The sequence below is a fragment of the Ranitomeya imitator genome, chromosome 3, assembly GCF_032444005.1.
Source record: "Ranitomeya imitator isolate aRanImi1 chromosome 3, aRanImi1.pri, whole genome shotgun sequence".
Classification (NCBI taxonomy): Eukaryota; Metazoa; Chordata; class Amphibia; order Anura; family Dendrobatidae; genus Ranitomeya; species Ranitomeya imitator.
The window spans coordinates 836,162,300-836,176,579 of record NC_091284.1 but is presented as its reverse complement, the minus strand read 5'-3'; the positions used below and the strand labels follow the sequence as shown (position 1 = coordinate 836,176,579).

The following is a 14,280-nucleotide window of genomic DNA, read 5'->3' as shown; positions in this document are numbered from 1 at the left end:
GCATAGAAGTCTCCTCACTCTGACATGCCAGGCCTGGCTTGTCACTCTCCACAAAAAGAAACCTTACCCCTTAGACACCAGTCCAGGGCCTCTCGCCTAGCAAAATCAGATTTCATACTTTGCACTGATGAGTGGCAACTCCATGTCTGCAAATTGAGCTTCTGGTTTGGCTTTTATCCTAAGTCATATTACAAGGATCATTAAAAAGTCGATATTGACCTTTAGGATCGCTGCTTCCAATAAGTGGTGCTATAGAGTTCGAGTCCTCTTGCTGTCTGAAGAGACAATTTGCATATATAATTTCTCAAAGTAGCAGGTGTAACGGACTGGGCGGTGCAGCGGCCAGTAATGGTAGATTTGGCAAGTATTGGCTGGCATGTCTGGTATAGTGACTGGCACGATGGCACAGGCAGGCAGATACTGACTGGCACGACTGGTATCCTAGCTGACGGGTGCATGCAGGAACGGCTGGTATACAGCCAGGCAGGCGGGTACAGCTGATAGGCAGGCAAGAGAGCTGATGTACAGGACAGGTATACTGGGATATGAGCACTGGGACATGAGAACTAGCAAGCGTGTTAGAAACAAATTACAATGTTGCACAGGCACCTGCATGCAGGTGGAGGTGCCTTAAATAGTACTTGTCTCTCAGCCATTGGCTGGGGACACTTTAGGACGGTGCACGTGCGGCCCCTTTAAAAAAGAATGGAGTGTGCGCACATCCTACGCACAGTGACCCGGGATCTGTGTGCATACCCCTGGACATCAGCAGGAGGAGAGGAGGGAGGAAGTGCGGGACCGCAGCAGTGAGTGAGTCGGCATCTCTGCCGGGGAATGGAGGAAGAGAGCAGAGACGCCAGCGCTACAGCATGCATTCTGGTTTGGCTTTTATCCTAAGTCATATGACAAGACTCGTTAAAGAGTCAATATAGACTTTTAGAATCGTTGCTTCCAATAGGTGGTGCTAGAATTCTAGTCTTCTTCCTCTCTGAAGAGACAACTTGCATATTTAATTTCCCAGTGTAGCATGCATGGCTTAGAAGTCTCCTCACTCTGACATGCCAGGCTTGGCTTGTCACTCTCCCTACAAGGAAAAACATAACCCCTTAGACCACAGTAGAAGGGTTAAAATTCACACACACTGGAAAACTTTAGATTCAAAATATCAAGTGTTGGTTCAAGTTTTTAATAAAAGGTAACAAGGTCTATTTCATTCTGTGGAATCACACTCCATGACTTTACAATATGAATTTTCTAGGGAATATTTCTACCCCATCACTATTGGCAGGTCAGGGAAATACATCATTACATCTTCACACGTCAAGGTGTAACAGAGCCACGATAAAACGGCGGTGGGAAAGTTTTAAGATTTCTGTTTCTAATCTCTCAGAACTTAGTCAAACAGATCATGCAAAAAAAATTACTAAAACTTCTTCTAAGGAAAGGGATCTAAAATTGCAGAAAGGAAAAAAGTGCTAAAGTATTTCCTGTTAAACATGTGTCAGGGAAGCTGGGAATATTTTATTTCTCAAACTATTGATACGAATTAGTAGATCTAAGAACACCAAATAATATATGTTTTGCAGTAATCCGATGTGCCAGTGCTGAGAAATCAAGCTTTGTAAATGTATGTTAGCCTGGAAGAGCACTCCCTGCACATACACGCCTCCGATGCACTTCAAGGTTAATTTGCATGTGTCTTCAGAGGTCAAAATACTGAACAAATAGTGAACGTGTGAACGTGGCCTAATGTAGAAATGCTGGGGAAAATTCTTCTCATTGATCCTAAATATATTCTTGATATTTTCCATATTAGAGTTATTTGTTCCAGCGACAGTTATCGCTGATCAGACCAAATATCTCTCTTTGTGAAACAGTAATATTTTCTGAATTGAAATTTTGCGTTTATGTAATACAAAACAAAGCAACTGATCTTAAATCTGAGCTCTACCCGGCCACGATTCTTACAATGTGAACACTAAAATGTCATCATGCATTTTTTGATGTTCCACAAAATCCGATTTCTGCAAAAAAGATTCCCCACATTCTGAGCATGAAAACGGCTTCTCTCCTGTGTGAATTTTCTGATGCGTAACGAGATGTGATTTCTGAGTAAAACTTTGCCCACATTCTGAACATGAATATGGCTTCTCCCCTGTGTGACTTCTCTGATGTTCAAGGAGAGCTGATTTTCGGGTAAAAAATTTCCCACATTCTGAGCATGAAAATGGCTTCTCTCCTGTGTGAGTTCTCAAGTGTTCTACAAGAACCGAGTTATACGCAAAACATTTTCCACATTCTGAACACGAAAATGGCTTATTTCCTGTATGAGTTCTATGATGTCGATCAAGAGAATTCTTACGCAGAAACGTCTTTCCACATTCTGAACATGAAAACTTCTTCTCCCCCGTGTGAATATTTAGATGTTCCACAAGACTTGATTTCTGGGTAAAACACTTCCCACATTCTAAACATGAGAATGGCTTCTTTCCCGAGTGACTTTTTAAATGTGCCTCGAGATGATGCTTAAGCTTAAACCACTTTCCACATTCTGAGCAGGAATACGGCTTCTCCCCTGTGTGAGTCTTTAGATGCTCCATAAGGTTTGATTTATGACTAAAGCACTTTCCACATTCTGAGCACGTAAATGGCTTCTCCCCTGTGTGAATTCTTAGATGTTCAATTAGAACCGATCTATAGCCAAAGCATTTGCCACATTCTGAACAAGCGAATGGCTTCACCCCTGTGTGTCTTTTTAAATGTTCAACAAGACCAGATTTTCTACAAAAATATTTCCCACATTTTGAACATGAAAATTTACTTTTTTCATCTTTGTTAAGTCCTTCATGAAAAAGATTAGACTTCTTTTTCAAATGTTTCCCCTTTTCAGAACGTGAAGATTTTTTATCCGGTCCAGGTCCAGTGCCTTCTTTACCAGAATGTGATTGATTATCTTCTACTTCACAAGAGGGAGACAAACTGAGATTTTCTTGTGAGCCGCTCACACTTTCTTCATCTAAGAAACAACATTTTTTTCCAGAAAAAAAAAATTATATTTTAAAATTTCTCTGATAAAAATTCATACAATGAGCAAGACATGAATCAGAACACATTTGACAAATCTCAAAACAAAGTTTTAATTTTCCAAAGGTCTACTTGTACTTCAAGGTTATTGTGAAGGAGCGTTCCTAAAAATGCTTATTTCACAAAAGTCAAGCAGTCTGAACAGGCTGCTGATGGGTGGTCGAACAAGCAGACCACTTGTTCCTTGGGTGAAATCTTTTGGTTTGCGCAAAATATCAATGTTGTCTTTTACAGAACGTTCATCTGAAGCACAGTCTTAATGAAAAAACAGCTAATCTGCAGTCATTTAGTGCATCAATATACTGTATGTGCACACGGTGTCTTTAAGATGCCTGAAAAACCACTGAGATTGTGACCAGTGCAATATAGAATCAGCGTACGCATAAGAACCGGCAGAGTAAAACACGAGATTTATGAAAAACGTTTACCTTTCACCGACACAGATATGGATTTCTCGAGTCCACTCGTTGAGCCACTTTCATATCTTTCTTGCAAGGATCCAACCTAAAAAAAGGAAAACAAAAAGAAAAAAATTAATTAATCTCCTGTCCAGGTAAGGGTTAAAAAGACCTTAGAAAGCATTTCTTCAAGGAGTGATCAGACAAGATCAGCACACAACAAAACAAGAAGTGATCGGAACCCATCATGGAATATACGGCGGTGTCCATTTACACCAGTTCTTTAAGCTGATGAAGGAAAGTTTGAAATAAATATATAGAGGCTTTCCGGAAATCTCAGCTCCATTTACCTGATGATCTAGGAGGACATTCTGGTTCTCCTCTGGACAATCCTGGGAATACAGAGGACTGGGACTTCTCTCTGGTGGATTTCTCGGACTGGATCCATCTATAGGAAATATACACAGTGACTGAATACATCGTCTACATGTGATGATCAGATGATGGGAAGTCTAGGTGACCTCAGACCCGGCCTCTCCTCTATAATCAGTAAGGTCTCCTCTTACCCGGAGATGTGAGGGGCTGGTGATCCTCCATCATGACGTCCTTGTACAGATCCTTGTGTCCTTCTATATACTCCCACTCCTCCATGGAGAAATAGACGGTGACGTCCTGACATCTTAAAGGAGCCTGACACACAATGACCCGTCATTAGCAGACCCCTCCCCCGGCGTTATTATATAATGTCCCAGCATTCCCGGCAGCGCTCACCTCTCCGCTCAACAGTTCAGTGATCCTATTGGTCAGTTCTAGGATCTTCTGCTCATGTATCAGTGAATGAGGTGGAGGCTCAGTGATGTCACTCGGGGTCCTGCTCCGCCCTCCTGACACACGGGGGGTCACACACTCCCCAGATGACGTCTTCACTACTGTGTGATCCTGTGTATGAGGAGACGCCGATCACTACATCTATTCTAAGGATCCTCCACCTTTCCCGTCATTTCCCTGGTTTATTCCTAGAGATCAGAGTGATGTGAAGATCTCACCTCTCCAGTGATCCAGTAGATTATCTCCAGGGTGAGATCTAATACCCGAGCAGCCATGTGGCTTCTGTCCTGCTCCATCTTCGGAGAGTCATTCATGGAACTGACCATTGTTTTTCAAAGAAAACTTTAGCTGAATGAATAAGAAGGATGAATGAGCCCAAAATGGAAAATGAAATGCTAGGTGAAATCCCAAGAAACAATGAAAACCCTATATTAAGGGTCACCAATCTAACCCAAGAAGAGGTGCGAAACCGGCTAAATAAGATTAAAATAGATAAATCTCCGGGTCCGGATGGCATACACCCACGAGTACTAAGAGAACTAAGTAATGTAATAGATAAACCATTATTTCTTATTTTTAGTGACTCTATAGCGACAGGGTCTGTTCCGCAGGACTGGCGCATAGCAAATGTGGTGCCAATATTCAAAAAGGGCTCTAAAAGTGAACCTGGAAATTATAGGCCAGTAAGTCTAACCTCTATTGTTGGTAAAATATTTGAAGGGTTTCTGAGGGATGTTATTCTGGATTATCTCAATGAGAATAACTGTTTAACTCCATATCAGCATGGGTTTATGAGAAATCGCTCCTGTCAAACCAATCTAATCAGTTTTTATGAAGAGGTAAGCTATAGGCTGGACCACGGTGAGTCATTGGACGTGGTATATCTCGATTTTTCCAAAGCGTTTGATACCGTGCCGCACAAGAGGTTGGTACACAAAATGAGAATGCTTGGTCTGGGGGAAAATGTGTGTAAATGGGTTAGTAACTGGATTAGTGATAGAAAGCAGAGGGTGGTTATAAATGGTATAGTCTCTAACTGGGTCGCTGTGACCAGTGGGGTACCGCAGGGGTCAGTATTGGGACCTGTTCTCTTCAACATATTCATTAATGATCTGGTAGAAGGTTTACACAGTAAAATATCGATATTTGCAGATGATACAAAACTATGTAAAGCAGTTAATACAAGAGAAGATAGTATTCTGCTACAGATGGATCTGGATAAGTTGGAAACTTGGGCTGAAAGGTGGCAGATGAGGTTTAACAATGATAAATGTAAGGTTATACACATGGGAAGAAGGAATCAATATCACCATTACACACTGAACGGGAAACCACTGGGTAAATCTGACAGGGAGAAGGACTTGGGGATCCTAGTTAATGATAAACTTACCTGGAGCAGCCAGTGCCAGGCAGCAGCTGCCAAGGCAAACAGGATCATGGGGTGCATTAAAAGAGGTCTGGATACACATGATGAGAGCATTATACTGCCTCTGTACAAATCCCTAGTTAGACCGCACATGGAGTACTGTGTCCAGTTTTGGGCACCGGTGCTCAGGAAGGATATAATGGAACTAGAGAGAGTACAAAGGAGGGCAACAAAATTAATAAAGGAGATGGGAGAACTACAATACCCAGATAGATTAGCGAAATTAGGATTATTTAGTCTAGAAAAAAGACGACTGAGGGGCGATCTAATAACCATGTATAAGTATATAAGGGGACAATACAAATATCTCGCTGAGGATCTGTTTATACCAAGGAAGGTGACGGGCACAAGGGGGCATTCTTTGCGTCTGGAGGAGAGAAGGTTTTTCCACCAACATAGAAGAGGATTCTTTACTGTTAGGGCAGTGATAATCTGGAATTGCTTGCCTGAGGAGGTGGTGATGGCGAACTCAGTCGAGGGGTTCAAGAGAGGCCTGGATGTCTTCCTGCAGCAGAACAATATTGTATCATACAATTATTAGGTTCTGTAGAAGGACGTAGATCTGGGTATTTATTATAATGGAATATAGGCTGAACTGGATGGACAAATGTCTTTTTTCGGCCTTACTAACTATGTTACTATGTTATGTTAAAATCCCTCATGGAAGAAGATCCTACATGACATAAATTGTCTCATTAATTTTAAGGATTACTCAGCGTACAATGAGGTGGGACGTATTTACCAGATTGCTGACCTTAGTCCAGTGGAGGTCCAACATCTGGCACCCCTTCCGATTAATCATTTGCAGCCCGACCGACAGCTGGATTTAAACAGGTAATGGAGCCGGAGCACAGCTCCACACCCCGAGTAGTGTCCGTTTTTAGTAATGCAGCTCAGCTCCTAGTGAATAGGAGTGAATGAGATCTAAGCTGTAGTACCAAAGAACGGCCACTACGTATATAGCTTTGCCCACTTTTTCTGGATCATAAATAAAGTATATATATGTATATATATATATATACAAAGTATATATGTATATATATATATATATATATATAAATTTGGTATCTCCGTGTGCGTAACTGTACTATTAAATATTATAATATTTATCTGATACCTTAAACTCTAAAATTAAAAATAAATAATTTCTTTTTTTTTTTTTTTTATCACTTTGCTTCCCCAAAAAAGAACATAAAGTCAAAATGGTATTAAAAAAAAAAAAAAAAAGAATATACAGCTTATACCAACCAAAAATAAAAATAAATCAGTCTTGGAAGATAAAAGCAAATAGGGGCTCTCTTTCAGCTTTGTAATAGAATCGGATGCTTCCTGATAGCGGCAACACTCAAACGAATTTTCTGAGCCATTTCACCCCTTAGGCCAGTCTCACACGTCCAGATAATTCCGGTACCGGAAAAATCGGTACCGGAATTATCCGTGTCCGTGTGCCGGTGCGTTTCTGTGGCACATCAGTGTGGCACACGTGTGCTGCCCGTGTGCCCACTGGGTACCACACTCACCGTGCCGGAGACAACGCTAAAGTTTAGCGATGTCCTCTGCATCGTGCTGAAGCCCCATTCATATCTTCCCTGCAGCAGCGTTTGCTGTAGAGAAGATATGAATAATAGTGTGTAAAATCCAGATCCAGGTCCCCACCCCCTTCCCACCCCTTGTGCGCCCCCCCCCCTCGCTGTGATTATAATACTCACCCAGCTCCCGGCTCCCTCGCTGCTTCCTGTTCTGGCTGCACCTTGTACTGTATGAGCGGTCACGTGGGGCCGCCGATTACAGTAATGAATATGTGGCCCCACCCCTATGGGAGGTGGAGCTGCATATTCACTACTGTAAATGAGCGGCCCCACGTGACCGCTCATACAGTACAAGGTGCGGCCAGGACAGGAAGCAGCGAGGGAGCCGGGAGCTGGGTGAGTATTTATCAACTCCCTGCTCCAGCTAATTGCAGAGCACCGCACCCTACTAAACCCTAAGTCACACTAAACGACTTACCAACGATCACGACCAGCGATACGACCTGGCCGTGATCGTTGGTAAGTCGTTGTGTGGTCGCTGGGGAGCTGTCACACAGACAGCTCTCTCCAGAGACCAACGATCAGGGGAAAGACTTCGGCATCGTTGAAACTGTTTTCAAAGTAACCCGATGTTTACCCTGGTTACCCGGGTGCTGCAGGGGGACTTCGGCATCGTAGTGCAGGGCCGCGCTTAGTAACCCGATATTTACCCTGGTTACCATACCATTGTCACCGCTGTGCTCTGCTTTACAGCCGGCGCTGAAACAGTCAGTGCAGGGAAGCTCTCGGCAGCAGCGCGTGCATTAGCAGCGCTCCTGCCGACAGCAGTTTTAACCCTGTGGACGCCGGGGGACGTGACAGACATCAGAATGTGAGTATGTACTGTTTTTTTTTTTAACTTTTACAATGGTAACCAGGGTAAATATCGGGTTACTAAGCGCGGCCCTGCGCTTAGTAACCCGATATTTACCCTGGTTACAAGTGAACACATCGCTGGATCGGCGTCACACACGCCGATCCAGCGATGACAGCGGGTGATCAGCGACCAAAAAATGGTCCTGATCATTCCCCAACGACCAACGATCTCCCAGCAGGGGCCTGATCGTTGGTCGCTGTCACACATAACGAGATCGTTAGCGGGATTGTTGCTACGTCACCAAAAGCATGACGTTGCAACGATATCGTTAACGATATCGTTATGTGTGACTCAGCCTTAAGGCTTCCAGTTTGCTGGTACAAGTTGCCAGATATAGATTAGTGCTTCCTGGCTATGTGTGCATCTTCTGCTCCTGTTTAGGCTACAGTTTTCCTGTTTTGACCCCGGCTTGTTTCTATTTCTACAGATCCTGATTTTGTCTTTGACTTGACCTCCCAGCTCTGACCCTGCTTGGCGACCATTCCTACCTCTGGATGGCAGCCCTTCCATGGGAGCTTCCCACTGGGTCCAATTGTAAAACCAGATCCCTGTACGGGGGTAGAAGGTATTAGATTTCTCTGGAGTCGGCCAGACGGAGTGGCTTATGCCAAGTCTGTCCGAAGCAGCCTTTTGAGCCTGTGGCCTCAGGCAGATGTGACATATCTGGCCCAAAACAAGTCATGGACCCCTAAAACCGGTGTTGGATCAAATGCAAGACTTGGCCACGTAGTCCAAAGTCTTGAAGAGCGGATTCAGTAGCACAAAATTCACTCAGTCCCAAGCCCTTGCAGCACCTCCTCTGATTTTTCAAGAGCCCAAGGTAACCCTACCTGACAGATTTTCAGACGGCCATAAAGGTTTTTTTCCCTTAAAGGAAAGCTGTTGCTTGTATTTTAGGTTCCACTCACTTTTGTCTGATTCGGAGACCCAGCGTGTGGGACTCATCATAGCCCTACTGCAGGGAGACCCCCGGGCTTGGGCCTTATCCCCACTCCCTGACGTTCCAGAACTCTCCATTTTAAACTCGTTTTTTGATGCCTTAGGGCTCCTTGTATGACAACCTGGACTGAGTAGCTTTTGCTGAAAGTAAATGAATTGCACTCTGTCATGGGCGATGTCCTGCTAAGGATTGTTGTATAGAGTTTTGGCATTGGGCGTCAGGCTCACAGTGGAATGACCAGGTCCTTCGATGTTGATTTTTTTTTTTTTTTTTTGTAAATCTGTTTATTAAATTTTCAATATGTCCAACAAACAAGTGGTAATAACAAAATGGATTAGAAGTCATAAACTCAACCCATTCCCTCCCCCACCCGAAAACCCCATTCTCTGCATGCGCATAGCCGTCAAAGCATGTTATGGAATTGGTGAGTTGCCGCCTATCCGCTGTATTAAGTACCATTGTGTGTTTTCGAATTGTGCTCTAAGCTTCTCCCTACGATGTTGATTTCTTTACGGACTCTCTGACCAAGTTAAGGACTTGTTGGTTCTGTCCCCTTCTTCTGACTCTCTTGATACCGCCATGTCCCTGGCTATTTGTCTTGATAGACATTTGTGTGAAATAAAAAAGGAACGTAATGCAGACTCTGCACCTTCTAAGATTTGTGCACCTATTAACCTCACTGAGGAACCCATGAAGATTTGGGTGACCCACTCCCATCAACTTCAAGGGATCTAGCAACACAAGCCGGTTTTTGATAACCAGTGTTGAGAGTTTTGACGTCAGAGGTCTTCCTGCCCAAAGCAACTGTCACCAGAAAAATATCATCATCTGAGTGGGCCGAGGATGACCACTTTGGCGCACAGGTATTTCCTTAGTATTCTGCAAAATTATTGTTACTTGTTTGCTTATCATACCTAGAAAAATCTGTGTGGCTCCAGGCCTTTATTGATTGTGATTCTGCAACAAATTTTGTTGATGCCAAGATGGCAAAGGATCTAGGTTTACCCTTGCTAAAATTATGTTTTCCTATGAAAATCATCGCTATTGATGATACACCTCTCACGCAGGGCATGGTGAAGTGTATCACTAAGGAGGCTTCCCTGCTTGTTGGTACATTACATTTCAACCTGTGTCATTTCTTATACTTAAGAACATGTTCATAGCCGTGGTCTTTGGCATGCCTTGGTTATGTAACCATAACCCGATCATTGACTGGCACCAGGGTGGTGTTGTGCACTGGAGCCCTGAATGTCAGCAGAAATGTATGTCCTTTTCTGTGAATTTATCTAAATGCTTACCCAGTGGTTTAGCCCATATATCGAGAAATGTTGCTGATGTATTTTCTGTGTCTGAATCTGAAAACCTATTCCCACACAGAGTTTATGCTTGTCCCATAGACCTGGTACCAAACTCCTGTCTACCCAAAGGTAAAATATATACCGTATATACTCGAGTATATGCCGACTCGATTATAAGCCGAGGCACCTAATTTTGCCACTGAAAACTGGGTAAGCTTATTGACTCGAGTATAAGCCGGGTATGTATTGTCCCCTCATCCCTGTCCTGCTATGTGTGGCTCCCCCTGTTGTATGCATGGCTCCCCCAGTCCCCTCGTTGTATGCATGGCTCGGCTCAGCTCCCCCCCATCATACTCACCCTCCTCGTGCTGTCGCTGCACGTACCTGCATCTCCGTTGTCCCGATGGCAGCGCTTCCTGTGGTGAGTGGTCACGTGGTGCCGCTCATTAAGGTAATGAATATGCGCTCCACACCTATAGGAGTGGAGATGAGTGCATATTAATTACCATAATGAGCGGTACCAGGTGACCACTCAGCACAGGAAGCGCTGCCGCACCGAGACAACGGAGATACAGGTACATTCAGCGATGGCGTGAGGAGGGTGAATATGATGTCACAGCCGCCGCCTCCTGCCGCTGCTCTGCCGCTCCCCTCCCCCTGCAGCTTTCTGGACCTTGACTCGTCTAGAAGCCGAGGGGGGGGGGGCCTTTTCAGCACACAAAAAAATGTGCTGAAAATCTCGGCTTATACACAAGTATATTCTCTAATCTTTCTGGTCCAGAACATCAGACCATGAAAGATTATATAGCAGACAGCTTGCAAAAATTGTTCATGAGACCGTTCACATCACCAGTAGGCACCGATTTCTTTTTTGCTGATAAAAAAGATGGTAGTCTCAGACCTTGTATTGACTATTGCAAACTTAACTCAATTACTGTAAGGAATCAGTATCCTCTGCCACTCACGCCTGATCTCTATATCCAGCTGCTTGGAGCCCGGTGTTTCACCAAACTTGATTTCAAGAGTGCGTATAACCTGATCCGTATCAGAGAAGGAGATAAGTGGAAGACAGCATTTAATACACCAGAGGGTCACTATGAATATCTTGTCAAACCTTTTGGGCTGAGTAATGCGACAGCTGTTTTACAAAATTTGATAATGCCTTATTCAGAGATATCAGTGGTCACAATATGTGGTTGTCAATTAGGATGACATCTTGGTTTAGTCACCTGAGATTAATTCACATATCCCAATTGTACGTACGGTAATCCAAGGACTCAGAGACAATTTTGTATTTACTAAACTTGAGGATCCTCACTGAGGAAATTGGGAGACTGAGGCAATCAATGCCTTCTCTGAATTAAATGTTTTTTTGTCTGACCCGATTTTGGTTCAGCCCGATCTTGAGCGCGCTTTTATTGTGGAGGTCGATGCCTCTGAGGTTGGAGTTGTACCCCATCTCTCACCCAACTTCGTTCATGCGACTCCTTTTCATAAAAATTTTCATCTGTCGAGAGGAATTATGACATCGGTAACTGTGAATTGTTGGCAATTAAGTGGGCCCTCGAGGAATGGAACATAAAGTCACTTATCCCGGACAACTAAAATCTGATTTATTTTGAATCAGCTAAGAGACACAATCCTGGGCAAGAGAGATGGGATTAGTTATTTCCTAGATTTGATTTTGTAGTGATGTTCAGAGTTGGTACTGAGAACATAATGTACTCTCCCTAATGCACGCTCACAGAGTTTCTGTCCTTTTCAGTCCAAGGACTCTGAACCAGTTCCTTTTCTAGCTGAGGGTATAGTTGTGTAGCGTGCTTATTTAGGTCTTGTAGAACAGATCCGTAGATTCCAAGAGCAAGCCACTGACACTACTCCTACCCAAAACTATTTATTCTTCCCCAGTTTTGCCTACATATTTTTCAGGAGTCTCATGATTATACAGTATACTTGCAGGTCATTCTGTTATAAACAATATCATTCGACTGGTAACCAGGAATTTTTGGTGGCCAACCATATTTAACCCCTTACTGCCATCGGACATACTATTATGCTGATGGCAGTATCCCCCGCTTTGATGTGGGCTCCAGTGGTGAGCCCGCATCAAAGCTGACATGTGTCCGCAATAGGCGCGGGTGGAATCGCGATCCACCCGTGCCTATTAACTAGTTAAATGCTGCTGTCAAACTCTGACAGTGGCATTTAACAAGCCCTTCCAGCCATCTGGCCAGAATTGCACGCTCCAGTGACCCCCCGTCACATGATCGGGGTTCGTTGACATGACAACCAGAGGTCTTCTTGAGACCTCTATGGTTGTTTGTGAAGGATTACCCCTTCCTCCCACGTCACCAATCCGTGACGTCACTACACAGGCCCAGCTCTCCAGCGCCCCCTTTGTCTCTCAGGTCAGTAAAGGAACTGCACCTAGAGCAAATGGCCGCCGGGGAGACTGCCCTGTTACCCACACTGGGTATTCTAAGATTCGCAATCAGAGTAAAAGGATCAGCCCAAAATTAATTTATGATTTAATTGCCTTAAGGGCGCACTAGATAATTACAAGTAATATACAATCACAATATATCAAGAGTTACAGTCAGAGTACAATATAACAATAATGCTCATGTTTAATGTATTTGTCTATATTTGCCCCGTATTCACATGTAAAGCGCCATGGAATAAATGGCGCTATAAAAATGTATAATAATAATAATAATAATAATAATAATAATACAAGGCTTAAAGGTATAAAGCTGGAGGTCAATTTACCAGGTTGAAGGTCGCTTGTGGAAGCCGGGGGCGCGCAGCATTCCGCAGGTCCAAATAACTTAGTTGCCGGGCAGCCCCCGGAAAGCTTGCTCCCCTCTGGCTGGCATACCCTGTTCCTTAAGATATCAGCATGATCTTCTTCTGTGGAGTGAGTGCCTCCCAGAGACCTTACCTCTTCTTAAACCTGTCTGAGCCCCCCTGCCTGCAGCTGGGTGGGCTTAGCAATCTCCACCCCCTCTGCCTCCCTGCAAGATTTATTCCAATTTCTAATAAATGGGATAACTTCCCTCAGGATGATCGGATCAGCACACGGGCAGTACCAGCGCCTGTGGTTTGTTCTGCCGGTCGTACTGGGATCAAACCTGGACCCATTCGGTCCCTGTGGGAGGCTGATCTCTATATCTCGGGTTTCAGGCCTCCCACCGCCACGGGAGTCGCACTGTTGGATGCATAATTTCTTTAGGGCAAGGAGAATATTTTTTATGAGCCGGTACCTCGGACGATGCGTCCATAATTCACAATTCCATGTTGGAGACGATTCGACTGGGCTGCCATAATAGATGTGTATCCAGTGGCCACTTGGCATGCGTGTTTTAATTAAGCCCCCAAGCATCTCCAAGCCCACTGCTGGCGTGGTTTCCTCATTGAGCTTTGAAATACCGTCTACAGTTTACACTGAGCTCAGCCCATTAGCATACTAATAGGAACTTTATTCATTAGAAAAGGTGGGGGCCAGGAGCGCTCCTCTCTGCAGACCTGACCAGGAGACAAAATGGAGTCACGCCAATCTGTGTTAGTTTGCCCGTCCAAAGATGGCGGAGAATTGCACGCTCCAGTGACCCCCCGTCACATGATCGGGGTTCGTCGACATGACAACCAGAGGTCTTCTTGAGACCTCTATGGTTGTTGATGCCGGATTGCTGTGAGCGCTACCCTGTGGTCGGCGCTCATAGCAACTCAGTAATTCAACTACATAGAAGTGATCTGAACATTGTCTCTATGTAGCAGAGCCGATCAAGTTGTGGCAGCATCTAGTCTCCCAGGGAAGCTATTGAAGCATGCCAAAAGTAAAAAAAAATGTTTTTTAAAATA

General features: G+C 44.2%; 1 protein-coding gene across 1 annotated transcript in view; it reads right to left on the bottom strand.

The window, feature by feature from the left end:
• Nucleotides 1-1,156: 1,156 nt before the first annotated feature.
• The window catches only part of LOC138671391 (gastrula zinc finger protein XlCGF57.1-like), a 28,596-nt gene continuing 15,472 nt past the window's right edge, over nt 1,157-14,280 (bottom strand). Inside the window, exons 2-7 of the mRNA XM_069759530.1 lie at nt 4,529-4,658; nt 4,254-4,421; nt 4,049-4,172; nt 3,833-3,930; nt 3,513-3,588; nt 1,157-3,016 (exon numbers count right to left, since the gene is read on the bottom strand). Coding sequence (XP_069615631.1) covers nt 1,965-3,016; nt 3,513-3,588; nt 3,833-3,930; nt 4,049-4,172; nt 4,254-4,421; nt 4,529-4,636 — 1,626 coding nt within the window. The 5' untranslated portion in view covers nt 4,637-4,658 and the 3' untranslated portion in view covers nt 1,157-1,964. The remainder of the gene's footprint in view (nt 3,017-3,512; nt 3,589-3,832; nt 3,931-4,048; nt 4,173-4,253; nt 4,422-4,528; nt 4,659-14,280) is intronic.